This window comes from Salmo salar, chromosome ssa02 (assembly GCF_905237065.1).
Source record: "Salmo salar chromosome ssa02, Ssal_v3.1, whole genome shotgun sequence".
In the NCBI taxonomy this organism is placed as follows: domain Eukaryota; kingdom Metazoa; phylum Chordata; class Actinopteri; order Salmoniformes; family Salmonidae; genus Salmo; species Salmo salar.
In genome coordinates this window covers 37,011,084-37,035,054 of record NC_059443.1, presented here as the reverse complement: position 1 = coordinate 37,035,054, position 23,971 = coordinate 37,011,084, and the positions used below count along the sequence as shown (strand labels likewise).

General features: G+C 42.0%; 3 protein-coding genes and 1 long non-coding RNA gene across 5 annotated transcripts in view; all 4 read right to left on the bottom strand.

Annotated features, from left to right (window-relative positions):
* Positions 1-201: 201 nt before the first annotated feature.
* On the bottom strand, positions 202-10,294 carry LOC106582110 (nuclear receptor subfamily 1 group D member 2). The gene is made up of 8 exons (XM_045703326.1): positions 9,842-10,294; positions 5,028-5,255; positions 4,710-4,798; positions 4,402-4,546; positions 3,271-3,983; positions 2,837-3,013; positions 2,338-2,548; positions 202-1,958 (listed from the first exon to the last, which is right to left on the bottom strand). Exons 1-8 carry the CDS (start codon positions 10,023-10,025, stop codon positions 1,762-1,764), a joined length of 1,944 nt encoding a protein of 647 aa, XP_045559282.1. The 5' UTR covers positions 10,026-10,294; the 3' UTR covers positions 202-1,761.
* On the bottom strand, positions 6,000-9,834 carry LOC106582118 (uncharacterized). Its single transcript, XR_001323251.2, has 2 exons — positions 7,835-9,834; positions 6,000-7,343 (listed from the first exon to the last, which is right to left on the bottom strand). It is a non-coding gene; the product is annotated as an uncharacterized lncRNA (long non-coding RNA).
* Positions 10,295-13,438: 3,144 nt separating the features above from the next.
* On the bottom strand, positions 13,439-22,755 carry LOC106582094 (ubiquitin-conjugating enzyme E2 E1). Its single transcript, XM_014164838.2, has 6 exons — positions 22,647-22,755; positions 20,864-21,038; positions 20,569-20,619; positions 16,561-16,693; positions 14,085-14,232; positions 13,439-13,661 (listed from the first exon to the last, which is right to left on the bottom strand). Exons 2-6 carry the CDS (start codon positions 21,007-21,009, stop codon positions 13,564-13,566), a joined length of 576 nt encoding a protein of 191 aa, XP_014020313.2. The 5' UTR covers positions 21,010-21,038; positions 22,647-22,755; the 3' UTR covers positions 13,439-13,563.
* Positions 22,756-23,164: 409 nt separating this feature from the next.
* The window catches only part of LOC106582102 (ubiquitin-conjugating enzyme E2 E2), a 38,260-nt gene continuing 37,453 nt past the window's right edge, over positions 23,165-23,971 (bottom strand). For both annotated transcript variants that reach the window (XM_014164849.2, XM_045703317.1), the window contains exon 6: positions 23,165-23,898. In XM_014164849.2, the coding sequence (XP_014020324.1) occupies positions 23,801-23,898 (98 nt within the window). In that variant the 3' untranslated portion in view covers positions 23,165-23,800. The remainder of the gene's footprint in view (positions 23,899-23,971) is intronic.

The window sequence follows — 23,971 nt, the reverse complement described above, 5'->3', positions numbered from 1 at the left end:
ACACCTGTGCTTTAGGCCAATTATTTGAACCTGGTTTGTAATATGGAAAATCAATATACAATAACGGTACTCCTACAAATGATATCACAATGTAACTAACCACATACCCACAGTTCTTAGTGCTTTACCCCTCATAGATGCTCATCTTAGATCACCAAATCAGTTCAAACATATTGCACACAAAAAACTCAACACCGTAAATAACTTCACTTGTATTTATACTATTTATATGATAGATATAGCATAACTATTATTTACAAACTGCAATATTGTCAGTAAAAGGAGACAAATACAGACATTCCAAAAAAAACAACAGATGGGAAACAATATGAGTTTTAAAGTCAGTGCTGTGCTGAAATGCCAGGAGGTAAAGTCATAACCACCCAGTAACTCCTCACTGTGAGGAAGGTGGGGAATCAGTTAAGGAACACTTCAGTATCACCGTGTTCACATCATGCACACATGATGTGGGTCTGTGCTGACATGTGTGATTTTTGGAGGTTGACAGTCCACAACACAATGTGCAAAGTTGTGTTGCTGAAAAAGTGTACAATCAACAACTCCCCAGAAGGAGGTGTGGTAGAAGCAGCTAACAAAGACATGCAAAAATTAAATATTCTAAATATTCAGACAAATTAAATACCCTACACAAAGGACAGTAAAGATGACAATGCAGTTGAACAATTCAAAAATAAATAAATGACTCCTTCCTCGGAGGGTTGGGAGCGACAATGTCAAGTTGTTCACTTAAGGACAGCCATGCAATTGCAGCAATTATCAGATTCATCAAGCATTCTTTTTGATAGACAGATGTTTACATTGAGTCTTGAGGGCTTTTATCAAACATATTGGGTCGAAAACAGTGACCATTTGATATTGCGTGTCGACAGTGGCGGTTCTAGACCATTTTAACTGGGGGGGCCAAGCTGGGGCCAGTTGTACTGTTAGAGGGGCCAGTTACATTAGACGTTATTGTTGTCATATCGTTTTGCATGTGGTACGATACTGTTGTGTTCCGCCTAAAGCCGTCCCTCTAGAAAATGTGTGGGTTAAATTACTGTTCCGCGTTGCCACTGTCTAATAACGGATATAAAAAAAGAACGATGGCAAAAATTACTTATGTAAAACTTATTTCATACTCCACATTTAGGGGGGCCACAAGGGGGTCCAAAATTGTTGTCACAGGGGCACTGGCCCCCCCTGGCCTCCCCCCAGAACCGCTAGAGCGTGTCGAATGAAACATCCAATAGATAGCATAATCATCACATTCACACTGCTCGTGAGCAATACACCTTGGAATTAAATGGATTTCACAAACAAAACCAAGTAGTTCTGCACTTCATCATTTCAAAAAGCTGGTATAGCATTTCTTCATCTTTTTCTTTAAAAATAGAAAGGTGTCTCTAACTTGGTAAAACAACAAGCCCCACACACACACACACACACACACACACACACACACACACACACACACACACACACACACACACACACACAAGCAATAGCTCAGTTCTCAAGCCTTCTCCTATGACTAGAGTACAGTATCTTCTCTTCTCTGACCTTTGTCCCTATCAACATAGTCCAAAAGAAGAACTTCTCAATACATTCTGGAGAAATACACTGAGTTGGTTGACTGGAAACGGTAGGTCCCCAAGTTCTCCTCTTGGTCCTGGTATCGGAGTGGCAGAGGAGGCCAGTCCTGGTTTCAAAGTGTGGAAGGAGGGTATTAGGAGTCAGATGAGCCCTATTGTGAGTGCCCCATTACAAGTGCACATTGAAGGCCAGCAGTTCTTCAGAGTGTATGTTGTTGAGGGAGCGCAGTTCGGGCAGCTTCAGCAGCAGCTTGGTGAAGGTGGTAGTCTCGTTGGCGTGGTTCTTCATGATCAGACTCCGCAGCGCTCGGATCAGCGTGTCCTGCAGCGCCTCCACTGACTTCAAGTCCTGGATCCCCGAACGATCTGATCACAGAACAGAGCATAAGAACAATCTGTATGAAAGAAGGCTTTAAGTTTCATCATACACATAAGTATTGTGTGTTAACACCAGTGGCTGAATGGTATGTACAGGACTGTGTTTTAAATGGCACTTTTGACCAAAGTAGTGCACTATATAGGTAATAGGGTGCCATTTTAAACACAAGACCATAATACAGTCAGCCAGCCAGCCAACCAACCAGTCAGCCAGAGGACAGCCAGCCAGCCAACCAGAGGACAGCCAGCCAGCCAACCAGTCAGCCAGAGAACAGAGTACAGTGATATGAGGACAGTGTGTTTACAATTACAGTGTGTATAAAAGGACACTGTGTTTTACAAGGACACTGTTTACAGTGTTATTTACCGGCGGAGACGAGGACGACGGCAACGAAGAGGCTCATCTCATCCTTGTCCAGCTGCAGAGCGGCCAGCTTCTCGCTGAAGTCACACATGGAGGTGAGCAGCTCCCCGGCCCGCAGCGAGCGCAGCAGCTCCAAGCTGTAACACTTCCCCGTCAGGAAGGTCACGGTGCGCTCGGCCACGTCGAACAATGAGGCGAAGCGCACCATAAGCACCTGGAGGGAGAGAGGTGGGAGAGAGGGTGTGTTAGAACGGGGGGTTATGGTGACTAGCACTGGGCAACATACTGGCAGAATTCAACAGTGATAATGCCCACCTAACTGGGTTAGAGAGTTCAATGTTGAGTTAGAATACACTGATACTCCACCATAAGATATCTACAGACTGTAATATATTTTGCCAATTCAACACTCAGAGTTAAAGAGAGTGTAATGTTCAGTTGGAACACGACAGCCAGAGTTGGGAAAGATCTATTTTTGGTGTCAGAGTCCAGAGATTCTTACCTCAAACGTTCCGTTTTTGAGCAGGCTGACTTGGTCGTACTCCGGGAGGTCTCGGAAACCCGGGATCCTCTTGGCAAACCCCACCACCTCGCGCACGGCCGGGATGAAACTCAGGGAGAACTCCTCCCAGATCTCCTGGCTGCGCTGGCTGGGGTCCACATAGAGACTAGGAATGACCTAGGGTGACAAGAGTCGAGAACAGGGCCCTCAGTTATGGAAAACAGGACACAGGACCAATAATGCAGAAGAAACAAAATGGGGGGATTTAGAGGATAGGCCTTTTTAGGTATTTTCCATGTGTGCTTTAGGCATGGTTATGGGGTAATTTCAGGTGTGCAGTATACAATGTATTTCTACTGTAACATTTTGTAAAGAGACCTTCAATCTCCTCAATGTTTCAATGAAGGCTAATTAAATGATAAAAGGACACTCACCAAGTTTGTCTTGTGGTCCTGTAGGCTGTATGATGGTCCACTGTAACCATTGGAGACGGTCTGTACATTGTGCATTGTGTTGTGGCTCCTGTGATGGAGGCTGTAGGAGTCTTCTGCTATGCGGCCACTGGGGTCGCCGTTTAGCTGCGCAGGCTGCTGCTGGTAAACAACTCTCTCTTCCCGGCAGGGACCGTTGGTGACGCGTTGATGGCTGTTGCAACTAGGCTGGTAACCCCTGGCGCCTTCGTTGCAGCGGTTCCAGCTCTCCTGCAGTTCCTCCATGCGGCTGTCTCTCCTGTCTTTTACAGTTTCCCCGGCGACCGGCGAAGGTGACTCCTCCGCTTCCTCTTTGATGGACTGTTGCTGCTCACGGCGGTACGAGAATGTGCCCCGGTGACACACCCTGGAAGGAGGAACCTCGTCATCGCCGCTATCCGACGAAGAGGAAGAGGCGGAGCTAGAGCCGGTCTCCATGGAGTCTGGAGCGGAACGGGGTGAGGAAGGGTTGGAGCCTGATGAAGACGAGATAGATGAGGAAGACGAGGCAGAGGAAGAGGAGCTGCCGTCATCGGGGAGCCCTCCCATGGGGCAGGGTGGACTCTGGGTGCCGTGGAGCTGGCTGTTGTTGTTCATCATCATGTTGTTCATGGCGTTCTGCATCTCCAGCAGCATGCGCTGCTTCTCTCTCTTTGGGATGCGGCCAAACCTAACAGCTGGAGAAGGAAATCAAATAGAACACACATTAGTACATATATCACTAATAAGGTCTGAAATATCCCTACAGTCAGTCAATCCATCAAACTGTAAAAAGAAACCCCTCACCCCCATTAACCATTGTATTTCCTTTTGGGAAAAACTCCGTTATTATTTTCTATGTACGTTTAAAAGTGGAGACTCACAGTCTCTAGACATGCCCACAGCCAGACACTTCTTGTGCATTTAAAAGTGGAGACTCACAGTCTCTAGACATGCCCACAGCCAGACACTTCTTGTGCATTTAAAAGTGGAGACTCACAGTCTCTAGACATGCCCACAGCCAGACACTTCTTGTACATTTAAAAGTGGAGACTCACAGTCTCTAGACATGCCCACAGCCAGACACTTCTTGTACATTTAAAAGTGGAGACTCACAGTCTCTAGACATGCCCACAGCCAGACACTTCTTGAAGCGGCACTGCTGACAGCGGTTCCTGTTGATCCTTATGACGGTGCAGTTCTCCATCTTCAGACACTTCTTATACCGGATGCTATGCTGGATGCTCCTCCTGAAGAAACCCTGAGAACAATCACAGAAAACTTTGTTTGTGCGCAGTTATTACCAAGTTAAAACACGAATGACACTGTTAAAACACTTACGACACAGAGCCATTGAATAACATGAATGAAACCTAGGACTGGCAGTGTGGCATTCCATGAGAAGCAGTCAGAACTAGTCTTACCTTACAGCCCTCGCAGGCGTGGACGCCATAGTGGAACCCTGAGGCCACGTCGCCGCACACCTTACACAACAACACCATGCCGTTGATCTCTGTAAGGCGAAACGCACCGCAATGTTACTACTAATTCACACCTCTCTAACAAATGTACTGTTCCACCCGTACACGATGATGACTCATGTAGACTTGAGAATACGAAATGCACCTATTACCTGGATCAGTGTGGCAACTCATACAATGCATTTCCTATCCTTTGCCAAACTGAATATATCTAGTATCCTTGCCACACTGAATGTATTTCCAGGACTGAAATACACTCACTGGTGATGCTGCTCTTGGCGGAGGTAGATCGCCCAGTCTTCTCTGTGCCGCGGCTACGTGGGTGCTTGGCTGTTGTAGCGCGGGCGACGTCCACCATGATTCCTACTGCCCGGCTTGGCAGTGAGGGATGAGGCGGAGAGGAGCACAGGTAGCTGCTGCTGCAGCTGTCACTCAAACAGGACTCCGGGCTGGAGGCGGAGCCAGAAGAGATGTAGGTTATTACACCACCTGAGGGGAGAAGGAAAAAAAACACAAAAGGTTATTGGAATATAATTCAAATATACGTCATATCAAAAACATAATATTGAAGTCATAATCTTGATCGTAATAGTTGTAATCTTGTTACAACTAAGAGAGACAAATTATTATTCTAAGTTTTTACCCCGTTGTAAGTCAGAGTAAGGTTATAATAGTGATGGAAATCGACCAACTATGTCAAAGGTAAATAATAAACCATATATAAGCGTAATTAAACCATAAAACATCTGCCTGATTACCCTTGCCACTCCCAATATAGAGCCTGTTGTTGTCCTGTTGTTTGACCTGTTTTACGACCTCATGCCTGGCGATTGAATAACACCACTGTTACATAACAAGCTGGCTCTATGGGTGTTTACAGTTAACCTAAATAGTACAGCAAAGCCTGCAGTCCCAGCCAGGGTCATACATGTTACCATTATTGAAGAACATTTTGGAACAAAAACACAAATAATCACAGAAATACTTTATTTAGACTTTTGGGCACAGGGTGATAAAGTGTGTTACATGACACACAGAAACCTAATCAAAATATCTTCCATTTGACCTAAATTACTCAACCCTCTATGGCATTACTTTTTATTTTGTGGGGGGAAAAATATTTCACCTGATTTTTTGGGGAGCTTGGGGGTCCCTATTAATATATCCATCATAAAATGTGTCTAGTTTTCTATAGTACATATGGTAAGTGGAATAAGGAAAACAAGCAATATATGAATTAGAACGAGTTTTATTTAGACAAACATCAACCACAAATAGTTACAACCAATCACAATTAGAAGCTTTAAAGTCAAAACATCAAGAATCAAATAAACAAACTACTACTAATTACAACTAACACCTCATGTATAAATGTTTCTCACTTTTCATATAAACCAACATCCAAATGACTGTGTGTGTGTGTGGTGTGTATGTGTGTGTTTGGAGGGGTTAGCCTGTATGTGCGAGTGTGTTTCAGTGTTTCTGAATGTGTGTTTGTGTGGGTTAATGTTTGAATCGGTGTTTCTCTTTTTGACAAAGCACACTCTGATTTCCGATTCTGTTTGGAACCTCAGGAAGCAGTTGCTGGTGGATGTGAAACAGAGGTGGACATCACATTTCTGGTGGATGTGAAACAGAGGTGGACATCACATTTCTGGCACTTGGCTTTTGGTGTACCTGTGCACCCTGGTACCTTGCATCTCCCCTTCTTTTCAGCCATAATCATCCAGTGGGCTGTGGCATCCAGGCCCACATCAGGGACTGGAATTGGAGCAACGGGTCCTTTTCTCCTCTTCTCCTCATACTCACCAGCAATTGTGGAACTGGGACGACCTTTCTTGGGCTCCAGAGTCTTTCCACTTTTGCATAGGCCTTCAGCGATGTATAACTTGAAGGTATACAGCTTCATTTGTTCCTTCTTTCTCATGCCAGTGCCTTCACAATCTCTTCAGTAGAGCAGCCAGATGGTCACGATGATCATATCCAGGAAGTGGAACACCAGCCTGTGGTACCACTTCTTTGAACTGATTTTGTTCCGGTACAGTGCAATCAGTGATTCAAGCAGATCCACCCCACCCATATTCTTGTTATATTCTTTCACCACAGCAGGGCAGGGGACTTGTGATCATCTTTCGCTTGCGATCCCACCTGTCAACCTCAGGAATTTTTTGATGGCCTCCCATCTATTCAGTATCATGGTCACAGCTACTTGGGACACTCGGCAAGCTTTGTTCCAAAACATGCGGGTGCCTGGTAAACCAAACAATGACATGTACACCATAATACCCAGGAACTGCTCCAATTCTTTTGCAGGTGAGGTTAAGGGGCTTGTTTGCGTTACATTGTATCGCATATAGATTTGACTGCCCTACAATAACTTCCAGAATGTCTTCAGAGAAAAACTGGATGAAGTACTGATATCATCAGATCTTGAAAGCAGGCCCTGCCATTCTGGGTAAGCATTGAAGTATGCATTGTGGGGTGTTCTCCTCCGGGGTAGGCGTGGAAGATCAACCTCTGCTACATCTTCATCCTCATCCTCAGACACAGTCTCATTGTCAACAGACAGGCATTCTCCTTTAAAAAAGAAAGCAGGAAGCACACATTTGAATGTGTCATATACCCTTCTTTATCCACTGACACGCATGCAAACACACACACACACATTACTTTGCTGACTGACCCCCTAACTGTCTCTCAAACCTGATTCGGGGATCCACTCTTCCTGACTCTCCTCAAGCGCACTGTCCTCACTGTCAGAGGGAATGACCCTAACTGCATTTCCTGTAAGTATCAGTAGATAGTAAGGTAAAAACATTGACTATGGTCATAATTATGCATCCGCGCACATCTCCACACCTTAGCATGTCATTGCCCGAACAAAAGTGGTCTAACTGCACAATGTTTCCCTGAGGCAACAAACCAAAAAACACAGTTTTAGTATATAATTAAAAACAAAATAAGTATTTAAATAATCAAACATACTTCTTTATATACTCATGCACATATATTTTTTTTTATATAACGTTATTTCAATTTAGACATGTTAATAAGTGATTTTATCTTACCAATTGGTGGCACTGTGTGCCATGCGGCTTTGCTTCCTGAAAGGACTGCTCCACCCCCAGACAAAAGGCCACACTCACTTCAGCCCCTCATTTCATTGGACACAGACATGTCAGGTGATATCATATATATTATTTTTTATTAAAAAAATTCAAGGGGTGGTGTGAGGTCCAAAAAGGTAGTTTGTTGCCTGAGGGCAACTCTATGCCATAGAGGGTTAATGGTGTACCATCAAAACATGACACTACAGTGTAATGTGAAAAATAATGTGTTTCTGTAATCATTTGTATGCACTTATTTTATTTATTTGGGGGTTGGGTTTCTCAGTTCTTCTATAATATATTATATTGAATAATACTGCCCTCTACAAAGCAAAAGAGCAGTAACTGGACATGATCTATCATGATCTATCATGTGGACAAAATGTGTTTCTGATAAAATGGGACTTCATGTTTGCTGTGGCTGGTAAAAGTTAGTGAAACCAAAGAAAAAAGCAGTAAATGCAATCGCTCACCTCAGTTACTGCTTTTTACCTTGAATCACTAAGCTTTAGGCTGTAGTTACTATGGTTTACCTTGGCATTATTTATTGTTGTTTGTTGAAACAAGTATCAAACTATCTGACACTGACAGCCACATACAAATAAATGTATGAACACAAGTTTGCGTTGTAAAAATAAATCGTGATTCCAGTGGGTGTACCAAGCAACAAGACAGTAACTGCCAGATAATGTCAGAGCTCAGGGTCAATATGAATACAAAATAAACTGGAAAAAAGACAACAGTTAATCTCCAATGATCTGACTACAATTCATTTGGCTCGACAATTAAAAAACGCTGAAGTCATTTTTCTAAGTTTCCATTTATGAGCAGTTCTTTTGCTTGATAGGGCACAATACTATAACATACTTTTTACTTTCTGGTGTAACAGTATAGCTTCCGTCCCTCTCCTCGCCCCAACCTGGGTTGGAACCCACATCAACAACTGACACCCACGAAGCATCGTTACCCATCGCGTCACAAAAGCCGCGGCCCTTGCAGAGCAAGGACAACAACTACTTCAGGTCTCAGAGCGAGTGACGTCACCCGGTTGAAACTCTATTAGCGCGCACTACCTTAACTAACTAGCCATTTCACATCGGTTACACTGGCAAAAGCAAAGTTATTCTTGTAGTCACTGGTGTTAAATCACGTTATTACATAAGAAGGTTGACATTAAACCAAATGCTTAAATATGGGCTAAATAAGCCCAGCTAGGAAAATAATACACCTGTTGCTTGGTGTACAGGAGGCTCAGAAACAAAATCAACATAAATTAATATATTATACTATGTAGCCCTAAATGTCGTTAATGGTCTCGAAGACCTGGCCATGATTAGCTAACCAGCTACAACTATTCGCTTCCAAAACCCACCCACATGTGGAGCTGTCATGTCTAAAAGAGAGCAAATCTAGGGCACCAAAATTGCCTCCTTCAGTCTCACATGGACCTGCATACCGCCCTCGAGCTTGGACTCCGTGCAGATTTATGCAATGATTGCGTTACAGCCTCTTTTCGACCAATGAGCAGTGAGAGTCGAGAAGCATCCGCACATGGCTAGGCAGCCTGGTCCATGTGAGGTGAAGCAAAGCAGAACATTGAAGTGTCAAAACAAAAAAAACCCGTAGCACAGTGGCATTCCTAACCATGTACATGGCTTGACAATAAGCAGACCAGAAAAGCTAAATCATCTATTAGAAGGTTTCTAATTGTGGTCCATATATAACTTATAAAAAGCACACAACTAAATAAAATGTGGACAGATAAATGAGATTGCACAAGCTTTTTTCTAGAACAGATTCTTAGAACGACACATTGATTCTAAACAGCAACAGTAACACTAGATTTGTAACAAAGTAACACATTTGCAAACAAGTAACTGATCAATGTAGCGAGAGGTGGACACTTTCAATTACATGACAAGATACATTGTAACATTGTAATAGCACGGATAATAAAGCCGGTCTTACCAGGCTTGATTGATCCCATGTCTGCAGGCACCGCGATTCCGTGAATATTTAGAGAAAGCAACCTACGCTGACTAAATGTCTTGTCAATAACTCGCCAGTTTGACTTTAAGGATTGCAAAGTACGATTATCCTTAGTAGCACAGTGGTTACACTGTAACAAACTCAATTTAAAAGCGTCGATCATCTAAAGCTCAACACTGTTTCTTATTTAAGTCTCAACTACATGACTGTAGTAAATATTTGTAGCGTGAATATAATTATCTGCACTCCCATGTCAGTATCCTGAACAAAACAAGTTCTGCTCTTCTTTCAGTCAAAATGCCCGAGACTTTTGAGGCATCTAATACAACTTGAATAGTTTTTGTATATTTAAAGATATGTAACAAGATGAGAAACGCTGGATGAAGTCCCTTGTTGAATGACTCTTCTGTACTCAATGTTCTAAATAGTGTGTTAACCATGTGACCCAGTTGTCAGCCACTCCCACTTGCCTGGGCGCTTGAGTCACTTTAACCCAGTGACACACTTTTACAGACCAGAGGCAGAGTTAAAGGCTCAGTGCAGTCAAAAACGTGAATTGCCTATGTTATACACGCAAACACAAACACTATATATCCACACTATGAGCTTGGAATAATACTGTGAAAATGATAATGCCCTTTTAGTGTAAGAGCTGTTTGAAAAGACCCCTGACATTTCAGCCTGTTTTGGTGGGATGGAGTTTTGGCCTGCCTGGTGACATCACCAGGCGGCAAATTAGTTAATATACAAATAAGAGTTTCAAACCCCTCTGCCAATAACGACTAGTTTTCTGTTTTTATCTCCCCACTCAGTCCACTCCCATACAGTCCTAGCAAAACCACTGCTTGAGAAATTGCTATTTTCTGAGTTGTTTTTTTCCATTAAAATGGAAAAACAATCACAGTAAGATACTTAATTGCTACCCAGAAATGATTTGATAGAGATTCAAATAATAATGGTAACAAATAATGGCTGCATTAGAGCTTTAACACAATGATAAACATAATCGGGACTGCTCCAAGCAAATCTCTAGACTACCTCGCATAAAGTGAATCCATAGGCAGTGCATTGTGATTATACCATCCTCCATTGGATTACATCGAGGTGGTACAGAAGGAATGCAACATATGTATAGTTCAGAAAAGGAACTCAAAAACGACAAACTCCTAACGGTACATAGGGGGTCTACTACTATTAATGTCAGTAATAAAGAATATGCTAGAAAGCTTTGTGTCCCTACTGGAAAGTTACATAATCCATGTGCGTACAAATTTGAGCACTGATGTCATCAACATTCAAAAGCCTGTATCATTCCTATCATAGACCTACTGCTCTAGTAAAGTCACACAGTAGAGGTAAAAGTCTGTCAACCTCAAATGCCAGATGTATTTTGACAGGCAAGAGTTAGTTTGATTAAAAGTAATCCGGCTAATACTACTGACGAGTGAGTGTACTTGGACTTTAAATGACTGTCTAGGGTCCATGTGAGATGGAAACAGATATGCAAGTCATTCCAATAATAACATAAGTAGTAAATATTTTGGTAAATGTATTGTTTTTATGTATATTCATGCAGCTTAAAATCATTGTCCAACCGAGCATCTAAAACATTGTCCAGTGCGCTTCTAAAATGCGTACGTACATTTTCAACAAAAATAAATATAAAACCTAGTTATTCCTAATCAGATATTGCCATACCAGTTATTCATTTCATGGTTTAAACCTCAGGGCCCAAAGTTACTGTAGTTTCATTCAAATCATTTCACATCCATTTAGAACAGCTGTTCTTTGTAAAGGGTAAAACAGCCACTTATTGGACTGCTGCAAAACCACATTGGCATGTTGTACATACAGTGCATTCGGAAAGTATTCAGACCCCTTCACTTTTTCCACATTATGTTACGTTATAGCCTTATTCTATAATGGATTTTTTTTTAATCCTTATAAATCTACACACAATACCCTATAATAACAAAGCAAAAGCAGGTTGTTAGAAAATGTTGCAAATTTATACAACAGAAAAAACTGAAATACCTAAGTATTCAGACCCTTTTCTGGGACTCAAGTGCATCCTGATTCCATTGATCATCCTTGAGATATTTCTACAACCTGGGAGTCCACCTGTGGTAAATTCAATTTATTGGACATGATTTAGAAAAGCACACCCTTCTATATAAGGTCCCACAGTTGACAGTGCATGTCAGAACAAAAACCAAGCCATGAGGTCGAAGGAATTGTCTGTAGAGCTCCGAGACAGGATTGTGTTGAGGCACAGATCTGGGGAAGGGTACCAAAAAATGTCTGCAGCATTGAAGGTCCCCAAGAACACAGTGGCCTCCATCATTTTCAAATGGAAGAAGTTTGGAACAACAAAGACTTTTCCTAGAACTGGCCGTCCAGTCAAACTGAGCAATCTGGGGAGAAGGGCCTTGGTCAGGGAGGAGACCAAGAACCCGATGGTCACTCTGGCAGAGCTCCAGAGTTCCTCTGTGGAGATGGGAGAACCTTCCAGAAGAACCACCATCTCTGCAGCACTCCACCAATAAGGCCTTTGTGGTAGTGGCCAGACAGAAACCACTCCTCAGTAAAAGGCACATGAGAGCCCGCTTGGAGCTTGCCAAAAGGCCCTTCAGACCATGACAAACAAGATTCTCTGGTCTGATGAAACCAAGATTGAACTCTTTGGCCTGAATGCCAAGCGTCACTTCTGGAGGAAACTTGGCACTATCCCTACGGTGAAGCATGGTGGTGGTAGCATCATGCTGTGGGGATGTTTTCAGTGGCAAGGACTGGGAGACTAGTCAGGATGAGGGAAAGATGAGCGGTGCAAAGTATAGAGATCCTTGATGAAAATCTGCTCAGGACCTCAGACTGGGGTGAAGGTTCCCCTAACAGGACAACTACCCTAAGCACACAGCCAAGACAATGCAGGAGTGGTTTCGGGACAAGTCTCCGAATGTCATTGAGTGGCCTAGCCAGAGCCCGGACTTGAACCCAATCGAACATCTCTGGAGAGACCTGAAAATAGCTGTGTAGCGATGCTCCCCATCCAACCAACTCCCCAAAAACATGTGTGCCAAGCTTGTAGCGTCATACCCAAGAAGACTCAAGGGGGGGGGGGCGACGACAATGTAATCCCTTTTAGAATAAGGCTATAACGTAACAAAATGTAGAAAAGGTCAAGGGGTCTAAATACTTTTTGAATACACTGTAGTTAGAGGCAATTTATCACTAATCCTTCATCTGACCATAACCAAGCACCCACGGTATGTATATGAGCTTGCACTGTTCCTCTAGCACAAAATTCCATTGGCTTTTCAAGTGAGAGATTACCATGTTATTTTGCAATAACTAAATGCTATTAAAAAGTATAACATGGACAACAGAACTGTGTAAAAAAGTACTTAGATTTGTAGCTATTGTGGTACAACTGTACTGTAGTTCCATGTTAAAAGGTGAAATCCACATTTTTATGGCACTGTTTCTGCATTTTATTTGAGGGATAGCCTACTATATTTCAGGAGATTAGCTAAGCAGTGGAGTATCCTACGGAGAATAATAAAATATGACATTACATATTGTTTCATTGTTTTTCTTTATTTTCATATCTGCACAGATAACTTAATCAGGAACCAAAAAATATACCAGACAATAAAGTAGTAAAAATCTGAAATAGAAATCCCCCCCCACACGGCTGTGCTCTATGTGGCGTACCGCTTCGTCCACTGTTTGGCTGTTCTGTCATGCTCGGCTCTGTTTGTCGTGTACTGGGTGGCGATGCTTCCAACCAGGGGATCAGCTGAAAGTGAAAAACAACATGAGGGAAATAACAATTAGAGGGTGGTGGTGAATCTTGAAACAATTACTTTGCTCCAAGTGATGAATTATACGCATTTTATAACTACTTATGAGTTATGCCAGCTTGTAGTGGTATCATAAGGAATTATACATGCAATATAAGGCATTGTGTGTGGGCCTCAAAGTGATACCCATAACTTTTAAAAAAGTAATCCACATCAGAGCACAAAATGACACCAAAGAAATGGACCGGTATTTGCTATTTACCATGTTACCTGCAGATTCAATTTGACCCTTCTCGAGAGTCAGGAATACTAATATTTGCTCTGGTATCATATTTCCAGCATGGGACAGATGCAAATCTGAAGAGAAACAAGTAAAAGGGGACAAGGAAGCCAGTTAGGCTCCCCGATGGATATCTTACCCGGGTTACAGTCTGTGAGCAGAGAGCAGATGGACAGCAGCACCTTGGAGATGGTGAGGGCGGGGCTCCAGTTGTCCTTCAGGATGTCCAGACAGATCACCCCCTGACTGTTGATGTTACAGTGGTAGATCCTCGTCCGAAACGTTACCTTGAGGAAAAACAGAAGTAGAAAACATACATGCCATGTGCATATTAAACATAATAACAAGGCTAGAGACTCTAGATCAAAATCTATACAGAACAAAAATATAAAACGCAACAAGTGTTGGTACCATGTTTCATGAGGTGAAATAAAAGATCCCACACATTTTACATACGCACAAAAAGCTTATTTTGTGCACAAATTGGTTTACATCCCTGTTAGTGAGCATTACTCCTTTGCCAAGATAATCAATCCACCTGACAGGTGTGGCATATCAAGAAGCTGATTGAACAGCATGATCATTACACAGGTGTACCTTCTGCTGGGGACAATAAAAGACCACTCTAAAATGTTCAGTTTTGTCACAACACCACAAATACGTTTTGAGGGAGCGTGCAATTGGCATGCTGACTGCAGGAATGTCCACCAGAGCTGTTGCCAGAGAATTAAATGTTCATTTTTCTACCATAAACTGCCTCCAATATCGTTTTAGAGAATTTGGCAGTACGTTCAACCGGCCTCACAACCGCAGACCACATGTAACCATGCCAGCCCAGGACCTCCTCATCCTGCTTCTTAAAATTATTTTAATTTTATTTAACTAGGCAAGTCAGTTAAGAACAAATTCTTATTTACAATGACAGCCTACACTGGCCAAACCCGGACGATGCTGGGCCAATTGTGCGCCGCCCTATGGGACTCCCAATCACAGCCGGTTGTGATACAGCCTGGATTCGAACCAGGGTGTCTGTAGGAACGCCTCTAGCACTGAGATGCAGTGCCTTAGACCGCTGCGCCACTCGGGAGCCCTGTGGGATTGTTTGAGACCAGCCACCAGGACAGCTGATGAAACAGAAGAATTTCTGTCTCTAATAAAGCCCTTTGTGGGGAAAAACCTATTCTGATTGGCTGCGCCCCTGCCCAGTCATGTGAAATTCATAGATTAAGGCCTAATGATTTTATTTCAATTGACTGATTTCCTTATATGAACTGTAACTCAGTAAAATCATTGAAGTTGTTGCATGTTGCGTTTATATTTTTGTTCAGTATAGTTATTTATTAAAGTGGATCAACATTTATTGGGGCAAAAGACAATACATGTAGGGCCGGGATGATACCAGTATCGTAATACTTGTGTCGGAAGGAAACACAGTTCAACTGATGACCGGAGTCAGCCTGCAGGCGCACTTCCCGCCACAAGGAGTCACTAGAGCACGATGAGCTAAGTAAACCCCCCCCCCCTTGCCAATCCCTCCCCAACCCGGACAACGATGGGACAATTGTGTGCCGCCCTATGGGACTCCTGGTCCTGGCCAGTTGTGACACAGCCTGGGAACCCAACACTGCGATGCAGTGCCTTAGACCGCTGCGCCACTCGGGAGGTCCTATACAACAGGCTTTTAAAGGACCAAAGAGTTTAGTCTGCTTCGTGTTTTCATTTTTGCCATGGAAAAATTGCAATACTGGTATCGTCCTGGACTTAATTCAAGCGTCAACTACTGAGGCGCAATATGGGACTAACCTATATTCACAGAATCATTTAAACACACAAGGCAGAAAATATCTAAATGTGAAAGAAAATCACATCCATGGACTGTTCTGGCACCCAAGTGGAGGTGTCAAATGCCCCCTGTTGGTTAATGAGAGTACTTCCACATGTTAACAGGGAAAACCTGTCAAACCACAGGGATGGTAAGTACTGTAGATATGCTGCCTGCTGTGTTCTAGAAACTGGAGGAAATTCAGTCATCCTCATTTCACCATTCTTAAGAGAAATTCCATATTGTAATGAAATGATCAAATGTGACAAAACAATCCAAATATTATAGAATTTCATTTGAACAAATTATGAAACGTTTAGATTTGTTTTTAGCACATGGAATTAAACTTAGAACAGAAAAGTTAACTAGTGAGCTAACTAGCCAAGCTACGCTATGTTTCAAATTGCCTATTTAGTTAGTGTTGTTGTTATGTATCAAATTGCATAGGCTACCTGTCTCTCCTCCTTCTCTGGAAATGACCCGACTCGCACACACACAATACGCACAAACAGAGGCACACATGTAAATAGCTCTCTAGCAACTGGAAAGTGAGTCTCGGTAGGAGTATCGCTTTTTTTCTTTTTTTTTGCTGCTGTGGCGGCAACAATTTAGCAGCAGCGTAATATGACAGAAACACGGTCGTCATCGCCAGTCGCATTTTTTGCTGCGTATACCCTGAAGAACACGCAAATTAATGCTAAGTAAATCTGTCCCATTCATTGCGTAGAACTAAACCAAGATGACTGTTTTGTAGAGAGTAAGTAGTGACTGGAAGCTGACGATTGCCCAGTACCTTGGGTGGTTTGAAGGGATAGTCGGGTGTGAAGGCGATGTCCAGGAAAAAGACCCCTCCCTCGTAAACAGACCCCGGTGGTCCCAGGATGGTTGACCTCCACTCATAGATGTTGTCTCCTTTGGGACCAGCGCTGGTATTAAATGAGAGAAAGTTACAGATTATGTTAAACTATTAGCCTGGTCACAGATCTGTAAGTGCTTTAGCCCACTCCTTTGTCGTTACCCACCAGGAAAACCAAAGGCGAACAGTCTCCCTAATTGGTGTAAACCGGACAACGTTCTTTGTTATTGTTATGGCTCAGGTCACTTGTGTGTACTTTGTCTCATTGCCACAAGGGACAGATAACTTAAAAGCTGCAAATCAGCAGTTGCAAAAATGACAAAGCATTCTCCCCACCAGTTTATGTAAAAAGCTAAGGGATTGGGCTAGAGAAATGTAACCACTCAAATTCATAGACAGAGCAATGGATGGTGAGACTGGCCATCCATGATTTCGAAATTATAGTTTTAACAATCACTATATAGCCTCAAAACATGGTTAACATTTACTTTGTTTACAACCATTGGAGTGAAACATTCTTATATATTTTGGATTCTAATGGGGTACAACAGTTGAACTAAGCTCATAAGGTTATAGAATAAGTTATGGGTACATGTAATTAATTCAGAAGTCCCAAAATGGATGAATCGATTGTCCCTTTAAACTACTGCACCTGCAAAAAATGTGTCTGTCAAACTGTTTAGAGCCTATTATCCCTTGGGGTTATACTCGCTTGGTGACCACAGCTTTATATTGCTTGAGAGAACAGTACATTTTCTCTCAAGCTTCAAAGAAGAAGCCTCCATTCACAACCAATCCCTGATCCCTGATGACATGCCTCTGTATCATGACCTATATTGATTTCCTCAGAGCAGATCAGCCTTTATCCTTGGTACATGCTGAACATGTAGTGGGAATTATCTAGGGAGTGATGACTACAAGGCTGACCCAATATAACGTGGGAGATGTAAAATTCAGCTTCATGTAGAATTCCACAAGGTGACTGCGTGGCAGGCTGACCACCTGTTACGCGAGTGCAGCAAGCAACCAAGGTAAGTTGCTAGCTAGCATTAAACGTATCTATTAAAAACAATCAATCTTCACATAATCACTAGTTAACTACACATGGTTGATGATATTACTAGGTTAACTAGCTTGTCCTGCGTTGCATATAATCAATACGGTGCCTGTTAATTTATCATCGAATCGCAGCCTACTTCGCCAAACGGGGGGTGATTTAACCTGTTTAGGATAGGGGGCAGTATTTTCACGGCCGGATAAAAAACGTACCCGATTTAATCTGGTTATTACTCCTGCCCAGAAACTAGAATATGCATATAATTGTTTGATTTGGATAGAAAACACCCTAAAGTTTCTAAAACTGTTTGAATGGTGTCTGTGAGTATAACAGAACTCATATGGCAGGCCAAAACCTGAGAAGATTCTAAACAGGAAGTGCCCTCTCTGACCATTTCTTGGTCTTCTATAGCCTCTTTATCGAAAACAGAGGATCTCTGCTGTAACGTGACATTTTCTAAGACTCCCATAGGCTCTCAGAAGGCGCCAGAAAGTTGAATGATGACTCTGCAGTCCCTGGCTTAAAAACAGTAGCGCATTTGGATAGTGGTCGATCTGAGAACAATGAAACGGGCGCGCGCATGCACGTGAAGAGTCCATTTTACATGTTCAGTCTGAACGAAAACAACGTCGTCCGGTCGGAATATTATCGCTATTTTACGAGAAAAATCGCATAAAAATTGATTTTAAACAGCGTTTGACATGCTTCGAAGTACGGTAATGGAATAATTTGATTTTTTTTGTCACGATACGCGCCGGCGCGTCACCCTTCGGATAGTGTCTTGAACGCAAGAACAAACGCAGCTATTTGGATATAACTATGGATTATTTGGAACCAAACCAACATTTGTTATTGAAGTAGAAGTCCTGGGAGTGCATTCTGATGAAGAACAGCAAAGGTAATCCAATTTTTCTTATAGTAAATCTGAGTTTGGTGAGTGCCAAACTTGGTGGGTGTCAAAATAGCTAGCCATGATGGCCGGGCTATCTACTCAGAATAATGCAAAATGTGCTTTCACCGAAAAGCTATTTTAAAATCGGACATAGCGATTGCATAAAGGAGTTCTGTATCTATAATTCTTAAAATAATTGTTATGTTTTTTTGTGAACGTTTATCGTGAGTAATTTAGTAAATTCACCGGAAGTTAGTTCTGAACGTATGCTAGTTCTGAACGTCACATGCTAATGTAAAAAGCTGGTTTTTGATATAAATATGAACTTGATTGAACAAAACATGCATGTATTGTATAACATAATGTCCTAGGAGTGTCATCTGATGAAGATCAAAGGTTAGTGCTGCATTTAGCTGTGGTTTTGGTTTTTGTGACATTATATGCTAACTTGAAAAATGGGTGTCTGATTATTTCTGGCTGGGTACTCTCCTGACATAATCTAATGTTTTGCTTTCGTTGTAAAGCCTTTTTGAAATCGGACAATGTGGTTAGATAAAGGAGAGTCTTGTCTTTAAAATGGTGTAAAATAGTCATATGTTTGAAAAATGGAAGTTTGGGGATTTTTGAGGAGTTTGTAATTCGCGCCACGCCCCATCATTGGATATTGGAGCGGTGTTCCGCTAGCGGAACATCTAGATGTAAGAGGTTAACAAAAGCGCATTCGCGAAAAAAGCACAATCCCTGCACGAATGTACCTAACATCAATGCCTTTCTTAAAATCAATACACAGAAGTATATATTTTTAAACCTGCATATTTAGTTAAAAGAAATTAATGTTAGCAGGCAATATTAACTAGGGAAATTGAGTCACTTCTCTTGCAACCGCTTGGGCCGCCTGGCTCGTTGCGAACTAATTTGCCAGACTTTTACACAATTATGACATAACATTGAAGGTTGTGCAATGTAACAGTAATATTTATACTTATGGATGCTACCTGTTCAATAAAATAAGGAACGGTTCCCCATGTCACTGAAAAAATAAACATTTTGCTTTCGAAATGATAGTTTCTGGATTTGACCATATTAATGACCAAAGGCTCGTATTTCTGTGTTTATTATATTATAATTAAGTCTATGATTTGATAGAGCAGACTGACTGAGCGGTGGTAGGCAGCAACAGGCTCGTAAGCATTCATTCAAACTTTACTGCGTTTGCCAGCAGCTCTTAGCAATGCTGTTTATGACTTCAAGCCTATCAACTCCTGAGATTAGGCTGGCAATACTAAAGTGCTTATTAGAACATCCAATAGTCCAAGGTATATGAAATACAAAAAGGTATAGAGAAATAGTCGACACGTCATAATTCCTATAATAACTACAACCTAAAACTTTAACTGGGAATATTGAACAACCAGCTTTCATATGTTCTGAGCAAGGAACTTAAACGGTAGCTGTTTTTTTTTTTTTTTTTTTACATGGCACATTGCACTTTTACTTTCTTCTCCAACACTGTGTTTTTGCATTATTTAAACCAAATTGAGCATGTTTCATTATTTATTTGAGACTAAATAGATTTTATGTATTATATTAAGTTAAAATAAAAGTGTTCATTATTCTTTCAGTATTGTTGTAATTGTCATTATTACAAATATATACAAATCTTCCGATTAATCGGTATCGGCTTTTTTTGGTCCCCCAATAAATCGCAATCGAAAAATCATAATCGGTCGACCTCTATTTTCTAAACACTCTTTTTTCCCCACCATCTTAATCCAGCCTGGCATTTCAAGTCAAAACATTTTGATCAAAATAGAAGGTGCAGCTTTATTTTATCAGCATATGGGACATGAGAAAAGTCAGAAAGTAATGCAAGCCTTTATGAATAAGTGGTAAAATCATTATTGTTTGGAGAGTCGCCTGTAGGTATTGACCATGGCAATACGAAAGACACTGTGGACGGATTAGAACAGAGAAGATGAGCTCAAATAAAACCAACCTGCAGTTTGGCGGAGGGTCCAGCGTGATATCTGCCAGCTCTTTCTGAATCCTGCAGAAACAAACATGCCTTCAGTTCAATCATTGATTGCCCAGCCATACCTTTTTACACCTTGGTTTTCTCAGCCATGGTCCAATACAGTGAGGCTAGAATATTTTGAAACAAATAAAGTACAGAGAATATCTTAGTGCTAGCTACAATCATCTAGGAGATTAACCCGCCCCTCTGACTAAATGTCACTTTGTTGTTGTTGTGTGTGACAACCAGCCAATATTTCATGAGGTTTGGGTGTTACCTCTTTGCGCTGGTGGATAGCAGCTTGGAGGTCTTGCTCATACTGGCTTTGCTCTCCCGTTTCTTGCAAGGTGTGTCCTTCGGTTTGTTTTGATTGGAGGAAGAAGATGAAGAGCTGGTGCTGACACGCGAATCCTCATCCGACATACCGGTTTGGACAAGAAATGAGCAGGAACCTACAATGCGATTGTGATGCAGCAGTTGAAGAACAAAAAAGCTGTAGCTTTGATAGCTTGAAAGCAATTTCATTTATTTGCAAAAAGAAGTAACGTTACAGTTATGACAGAGCACCTTAAACTTTCTAGGAAAAAACAGCTACCTCAACATAGCTTGCTGAGATTACCTAAAAACATGCTACTTCAACACAGCTTGCTGAGATTACCTAAAAACATGCTACTTCAACACAGCTACGACCAGAAGTGACTTTTCATAGGTTAGAACGTACGCAGCAGGTTAGGAGAATTAGGTTAAGGTTAGGAAAAGGTTTCGTGAAAATGCTCTCCTAACCTGCTAGGAAAAGTAACTTCCGGTCATAGCTGTATCGAGGTGGAATGTTTTTAGGGAGTCCCTAGGCTTAGCGGCAACGCCAACAACCTGATGCATCTGGTTTTCGGGGATACAGTTTATTCAACTTAGCTTTTACACTAGCTAAGTTAGGTTACGGCAGTGGTTTCCAACCTTTTTCGGTCACTGTACCACCAACAGAATTTTGCTCTGCCCAGAGTACCCCCTCATGTGCATTTTACCAGTAGGCCTATGGTCTCATGAGCCTTCAAGTACCCTCTGTGGATAGGCAAAGTACCCCTGGTTGGGAACCACTGGGTTAGGGAGTATCATACAGCTTGCTGCTTGGCTAGTGCTCAGTTGAAATAGAAGTAACTGGCTAGCCGTCACCCCCTGGCAATAATATTGTGATTATGGATGGTTGCGCAAACAATGTTGGACAGCCCCGATATGGCAAGCCTCCATTATTCCCCAAATGTAATAGATCATGAATGATATGTTCAACCATGGTGGTGAACAACAGCTACTTAGTCTGTTTGGCGAACCACCATTTGATGGGGAAATTCTCGGGCCTCCTTCACAGTAATTAATGTTAGCTAGTATTTCTGGTCTGGAGTTCTTTGCTATAGCCTATTCGCTACGGGAGACCTGAAACGTTAAGACAATGATCTCACACATTGATTTGTGTGTAAATTACAGGTCTCCCGGAGCGAAGAGGCTACAGCAGTTTGCTTGTGAGTTCGCCTACAGTAGTTTACGTTTGCAATTGCTTGTGGCAAGTCAAGCTGGTTGGACTAGGTTTGGTTAACTATGTGGACATTAACAGCTGGCTAGCATAACCATCTAGCTAGCTAGTTAACGCTAGTCTCAAACGTCCGACCTGATTTTCTCGACCCCCGTTATTAGCCGACCGTTTGACTGCCCAGACCGTAGCCAAAGTTCGCAAAATACTGAAGTTACATCAAAGTTGACGCCCACCTTAACCTTTCAACGTTCTGAGATATTTAACTTAACTAACGTTAGTTGGCTAGCTAGTTATTTGGCATACAACATTACACCATACAGTGAAGCTAGCTTAGCTACTAACGTTACTAGCTTGAGCTAGCTAACGTTAGATTTATTTCCTGAGCCAGACAGTGTCACCACAAATGTGTCTGTCATTAACTAGCCGTCTTTTCCAATACAAAACAAGTTGAATACACTCAGAGAACTTCAATGTATTTTATAAATCAAGTGACATATTCAATATTAAAAGTAACGTTAGCCAAGTAGCAAATTACCTCCTTTGTGTCTGGATCGCCCCACTGCCTGAGCTCGTGCGTATCGCCTTCTGTGGAACGGAAGTGCCCCGGGTGCAGTGGAATCATATCGCGCACTCACTATGATGAAGGTAAATCCGCACACAGGGATCATTCAATATTACGTCATGGAAGACTGATATGACATTTTGACATACATTTAAAAAAAGATGCACGAAAAAGCACATGTCGGATGAGGGCCAAGATAAAATTTGGAGTATCACTGAATATGGTGTCACCAAGTCAGGGTAAGAGAGAGGTTCATACATGGTCTATGGTTCATGCCCACCTCTAACCTAGACCTGTAATGCAGTTTCTTCTGCTGTGGTCTATTTTACCCTGGTTTCACCGATTCCCTGGATTACCCAGAATTCATTATATGCACAGGCAGTGGCAATGTGTGTCAGTCATGAGGCAGAAGACTGATAGGTCCAGAGATGATCATTTTAACACCTGTCACAGACCACAGAGGGTTCACAGTTACAGAACAGAGAGTATAGTCACAAGCCAACCAGTGTTTTATTGGGTGCTTCATTAACACAAGTCATAACAAACCACCCTGCCATGCCAGAGTAGCCAGTAAATGTACAAGTCCTGCCTCTTTCACAAGCAGACCTATATTTCTGTGGTCTGCCTCAAAAGCGTTTGAAAAAATACATACAGTACAAACAAAACCAGAGAGCGTAGAAGAGCATGACATGTCATTTGATGCAAATCTTCTCCTGTTCCATGCAGATAACATTGATGACTGGAATTGGAAATTAAAAAAACACAAGAACCTAGGGTAAAGTAAAAAGAGTATATCATCTGCATTTTGTTCCTGGAGCCACTATGAAAACAAGGATACCTACTGTATAGTTGAGGGACAATGCTCATCAGAATAATAGTATTTTTTCAATACAATTCCAACATTCAGATATTGGAAAATAAAATCCCAATCTACTCTTTGTATAAAAAAGAAGCTTTCAAGTCAACAAGGAACAAAGGACAGTTCTTTACAAAGAAAAGGTAGATACAAAGTTTAGGGGGGGATTACAGGTATACCGTTGCACTTAGTGAGTGTGCTTTGAAAGGCTGGGGAGAGAGGTAGAGAGGTACAGTGGGGGGGGGTGTAACTGGAAAAGTCAGACGGGGATCTATGTGGCGTATCTCTTCGTCCACTGCTTGGCTATTCTGTCATGTTCCGTTCTGTTGGTCAGGTATTGTGTGGCAATGCTCCCCACCAGAGGGTCCGCTGCAATGACAAAAAAAAAAGGATGCAGATCAGAGCATGCATTAATGAATAGCAAGAGAGAGTTTAGAGCATA